The sequence below is a fragment of the Sinocyclocheilus grahami genome, unplaced genomic scaffold (assembly GCF_001515645.1).
Source record: "Sinocyclocheilus grahami isolate Dianchi unplaced genomic scaffold, SAMN03320097.WGS_v1.1 scaffold1632.1, whole genome shotgun sequence".
NCBI classification, from domain to species: domain Eukaryota; kingdom Metazoa; phylum Chordata; class Actinopteri; order Cypriniformes; family Cyprinidae; genus Sinocyclocheilus; species Sinocyclocheilus grahami.
In genome coordinates, this window is record NW_015506811.1 from 64,217 (window position 1) to 69,556 (window position 5,340).

General features: G+C 40.6%; 2 protein-coding genes across 2 annotated transcripts in view; one reads left to right on the forward strand and one right to left on the reverse strand.

Moving 5' to 3' along the window:
* Positions 1-4,870, reverse strand: part of LOC107571667 (proton myo-inositol cotransporter-like) — a 16,161-nt gene extending 11,291 nt beyond the window's left edge. The window contains exons 1-5 of the mRNA XM_016258000.1: positions 4,529-4,870; positions 3,114-3,605; positions 2,882-3,041; positions 1,046-1,251; positions 376-484 (exon numbers count right to left, since the gene is read on the reverse strand). Coding sequence (XP_016113486.1) covers positions 376-484; positions 1,046-1,251; positions 2,882-3,041; positions 3,114-3,579 — 941 coding nt within the window. The 5' untranslated portion in view covers positions 3,580-3,605; positions 4,529-4,870. The remainder of the gene's footprint in view (positions 1-375; positions 485-1,045; positions 1,252-2,881; positions 3,042-3,113; positions 3,606-4,528) is intronic.
* A 6-nt stretch (positions 4,871-4,876) lies between these two features.
* LOC107571668 (leucine-rich repeat serine/threonine-protein kinase 2-like) overlaps positions 4,877-5,340 on the forward strand; it is a 41,907-nt gene continuing 41,443 nt past the window's right edge. The window contains exon 1 of the mRNA XM_016258001.1: positions 4,877-5,033. Coding sequence (XP_016113487.1) covers positions 4,898-5,033 — 136 coding nt within the window. The 5' untranslated portion in view covers positions 4,877-4,897. The remainder of the gene's footprint in view (positions 5,034-5,340) is intronic.

Below are 5,340 nucleotides of genomic sequence, written 5' to 3' on the forward strand. Positions count from 1 at the left end.
TTTGTAGAAAACGAAGCGTTTGAGAGAGGCGGGGCATAGAGGACCTACAATAATGTACAGTATTTGAAAAATAATGTGTTTTTTGAACATTAAAGCATGTCAACATATTCTGTTACACCAAATACACAAAATAATGATCTTTACAATAGCATGATTATGACCCCTTTAACTTTTGTCATTAAAACGGATTACCGTTTTGATCATGTTTTACATGAGTTAAGTATACAGTACATTATGATATGCTAGCTAGTTTATTGCTGATGGTATTAAATTGATCAAAAAAATAAAAAAAAAATAAAAAATCGGTGATATATCGGTAATATTAGTCATATTACCAGGGAGTCAAATAGACTCAAATGCGCTCTAGTAACCTACATGACCGTGTTGATTCCCGAGAGCTGCTGGAACATCTGTAGGCCACAACCCACGATCAGAGCACGCCGTGCTGGAGCGAACGTCAGGATACGCCACAACACTGGACCCTCTAGCAGATAATCAATCAATCAGTGAAAATTATATCATAATTTTATACAATTACCATAGAGTTTACACAGTTTAATTTCTAGTCATTTATGATTACTTTATTAGGTTTTATAAAAATAATTTTGATTCTGGTTCATCAATGACACATTTCCTTGCTGAAGGACAATAAAGAACAATAAGTTTGTTGTTATTTCAAGGTTGAATCACTTTACTGTATTTCTCATTTCTACGTTGCTTGGAGAACCCTCTGCTAAATGAATATAAATGTAAACGATTCACTCAAAAAAAGCTAAAATCTGTTATCATTATGGCCTAGAACAGTGGTTCCCAACCCTGGTCCTGGAGGCACCCCAACACTGCACATTTTGCATGTCTCCTTTCTCTGTCACACCAGTTTTAGGTTTTGAAGTCTCTACTAATGAGCTAATGACCTGAATCAGGTGTGTTTGATTAAGGAGATATGCAAAACGTGCAGTGTTGGGGTGCCTCCAGGACCAGGGTTGGGAACCACTGGCCTAGAAAACGCAATTTCAAATATTTCCAGGTTTCTGGATGATCTCACCTCCAGCATCAATCTTCTCCTCCTCAATGCTGCTCCGTATGCTCTCATACTCTTCATCCACATTTACACCGCCACGGATCCGACTGAGCACCAGCCGAGCATTCTGGGTATCTCCTTTCTGCAGGAGCCAGCGAGGACTCTCCGGGAGGAAGAGGAACCCCAGGAACTGCAGCGCAGCAGGAACAACTGACAAACCCAACATATACCTATACACGAACACAAAAATGATTCAAAAACCAGGTTATGAAAAACTTTTATATCTAATTTTTTATCTCACATTCAAATTCTCTACTTTTCCTGCAGAATGTCTGAATATGATTATTTTTTTATAATATGTGACCCTGGAGCACAAAACCTTAAATCTTAAGTAGCACGGTTCTATTTGTTGCAAAAGCCAAAAATACACTAAAATTAACGATTTTTCTTTTATGCCAAAAAATCATTAGGATATTAAAGATCATGCTCCTTGAAGATATTTGTAAATTTCCTACCATAAATATATCAAAACTTAATTTTTGATTAGTAATATGCATTGCTAAGAACTTCATTTGGACAACTTTAAAGATGATTTTCTCAATATTTAGATTTTTTTGTTGCACCCACAGATTCCAGATTTTCAAACAGTTGTATCTCGGCCAAATATTGTCCTATTTTTATATCTCTTTCCTTGTTTTCAGATGATGTATAAATCAAAATTTTCAAAAAAACTGACCCTTATGAGGTCCAGTGTCACATATAATCGCTTTATACATATATATAAATAATGTGTGTGTATGTAATATATGCAATATATTTATATTGCTATAGTTACCAGGGTATTATTATGCAGTAGCTGATGTGTTCTGACAATTTCTGTTGTTTTAATATTTTATTTATTTATGTTTAATTAAAGGGGTCCTATTATGCTTTTTCATTTTTTCAACTTTAGTTAGTCTGTAATGTTGCCGTTTGAGCATAAAAAAGATCTGCAAAGTTACAAAGCTCAAAGTCCACCTCAAAAGGAGATATTTTATTTAACAGAAATCACTTTTCAAAAACTACAACGAACGACTCGTTTGGACTACAACGCATATTTTCCTGGATTTGTGATATCACAAAGATCGACGAATGGGACGAGACCTGGTTGAGCTGCACTAAAGAAGGCAACGAGTGTTATCACTATGTCGGAGACACGCTAGCTTTCCCAAGGCAGACAATTTGATATTGACGCAATATTTACACTGAAGCTCGCAGGCGGCTATGGTAAGGGGCATGACATTTCCCGACCAGGCGCCGAGTGCTGCCAATCACAGCACACACACTGGCCCAGCCAACCGATCACAACACACACGCTGGCCCAGCTAACCGATCACAACACTGGCCCAGATAACCAATCACAGCACACGCTGGCCCAGATAACCAATCACAGCACACGCTGGCCCAGATAACCAGTCACAGCACATTTCGTATTTGAGAAGGCGGGCCTTCATTTGATACGGGAACTATTCGAGTCGTTTATGCCAGATTGGGGAGAGAGGTGTTGTAATAATGTGAAATATGTGAAAAATAATGTGTTTTTCGAAGAACCTAGTATAAGAGCCTGTTCTAGTACACCCCCAAAATAAAATCAAGACTTTGTAAAAGAGCATAATAGGACCCCTTTAATAAAAACTTTTTTTTTTATATAAATATTATTATTACAAATATTATTGGGTTGCAGCATCTTGGCCACTCAGTGTAAACAATTCAGACCTCATGGGTGGCAAACATATAGCAGTGGCACAATAAAATCTTAAAAAGAAGACAGATATTTTTATAAAGACAGATTTAAGAGGTAAAACTTCAGTTTTTACTCACCTCCAGCCGTCATGGGGCAGGTAGCTAAAGACCCCATCCACCACGCTAGCTACAAACTGGCCACCGGTGATAAACAGTGTGTTGATAGTGACCAGCTGACCTCGGAGTTCAGAAGGTGAAACCTCAGCAATGTAGACGGGCACGGTCATAGATGCAATCCCTAAAACACAGGACATAAAAAACTATAAGGCACACAAACTGAACTCAAATAGTTTTACTATATATAACCTACCTATCCCGAGCCCAACCGTAAGCCTCCCACACAGAAGAACCTCTTTGCTGTGTGCGACGCTCAGGATGATTCCTCCAGCAGAGAAGATGAAGCTAGCGAGCAGAATGCAGACTCTCCGGCCGAAGAGTCCGTTGAGATACCCTCCAGCCAGAGAGGAAACGGCCGCGGCACCAACAGTGACGGACACCAGCAGCTCCTGCCACAGAGAGCTGAGGTTCATCTCCCTCTTGAGCAGGAGCATGGCTCCAGACACCACTCCGGTGTCATAGCCAAACAGGAATCCACCCAGAGCCGAGAAAAAAGCCAGGGTGTAGACGAAACATGGAGAGCCGTGCTGGACTGAGCCGATCTGATGTGTGGACGTGGGCGAGTCATGCTCTTGGTTGTTGGCCTGGACATCATACGGTGTCTTTATCAAGCTCCTCTTGTCCTCAACAACTCTCCTGTCTCCTATCAGCTCCTCCATTCTCTGCAGCTTATGCACATTGTCTCCTAAATCACAAAGGAAACACCTTGAGATCATCACATGATCAACATTAACAAAGGCCATGTCACCCAACCCAACCCAACAAGTTGGCATTGCACACACCTCAAACCACAACAGTAAAACATCTACAAATCCTATTAATTCTTTAAAAGATCTTTATGAGGGATTTATTTCACTGTACAGCGAAATCAATCAGATTTTTGTGGAAAATGTCATACGAGCACTAGGTTATTGTGTGATTCGCGAGCGCAGTTGTTCTTTTGAATCGATTCTTGGTAATGACTCCGTTGAACCGATTTGCTTGTTTGTTAGTGAATCACGCGTTTTGCATTATCTGTACAACGTATTTTAAACATATCGTGGTGGAATACAGTGTATTTTAACACATAAACACACGATTAAATGCCACACGGCGGACGTTTGTAAACTGAGCACAACGAACCAGTGAATCACTTTTGGATTCGGTTCACTGCAGAGAACCATTCAAACGAACCGATTCGCTTAAATGAATCAGACTTTTCGGGTCCACGTCGCACAAACCCCAAATAAAAGCGGCTCTACGCTGAGCCAGCAAGCTAGCGAAATCGCTTCATTTAGCGTGTCCTACAGTGTAAAATGTTTCATCGTCTGTAAACGCAGCGATATCTCGAGCTTAGCTACAACAATACTACATCGAAATTAAAAAGTGTCGCGAAAAACATTTTCTACGTTTAGATGAATGCATTCGAAAGCTGTTTTTATTTTTATATTCATACTTTATAATATTGATTGCACAATAAAATCAATGCACAACTTCCAATATGCACACAATCTACTGTAGCAACAGCTAACGCGTTTTAAAAATGAACAATATACGTGTCTCGTTACCTATGCATGTGAATGGCTTAAAATAGGTAGCCTATATTTGCGTTCTCCTTTTGAAACCTACCAGCAAGACGCTTTTCTCTGTGCCTTTGCTTCGACAAGGCACTCAGTGCTGCTTCTCTTGCTTTCACTCTGTTGTGCTGGAACAGGAAGTTCGTGAATTCTTGCAGTCATATGATTCATAACGCAGCGCCGACCCAACACGACCGAGGTTTCTTCTTTCCACCGCCGAGAATGAAATGGGGAACTAGAGCCTAGTCATTTCAGTCTTTACTCAATCATAACTCATGTTCTGCTTTGCATAAACATGGCAGAAGCGCTCGTGCGCTGTGAAACGGATGATGACCTGCAGCAGCAGCAGCATTGTGTCCACACGGTCAGTGAGTATCAGTAGCTGGTTTAAACCTCTGTTTGATGTCAGATACAGAAGAGCATGGCTGATAAAGAGGAGCTAGGGATCAGGCTGAAGAAGCTGCTGGTGAGGTTGAACCTTCAAGAGGGGAAGCAGTTGGGCACCATGGTCCAGATCATACAGGACCTCCTGTTCCTGTCCCACACGGATCACTGTGGTGAGTTATGAGCACTGAAGGAGAAACTGTGTAGCCTGTGCTTTGTTAACATTTCTGATGCATGTCTTAAAGGGGTCATATGATGCTTTTTTAAAGATCATTATTTGGTGTATTTGGTGTAACAGAATATGTTGACATGCTTTAATGTTCAAAAAACACATTATTTTTCAAATACTGTACATTATTGTAGGTCTTCTATGCCCCGCCTCTCTCAAACTAAAGCCCCTCCTTCTGACAAGCGCAGTCTGCTCTGATTGGCCAGCTGACCCAGTGCATTGTGATTGGCCGAACACCGCAAGCACTCGTC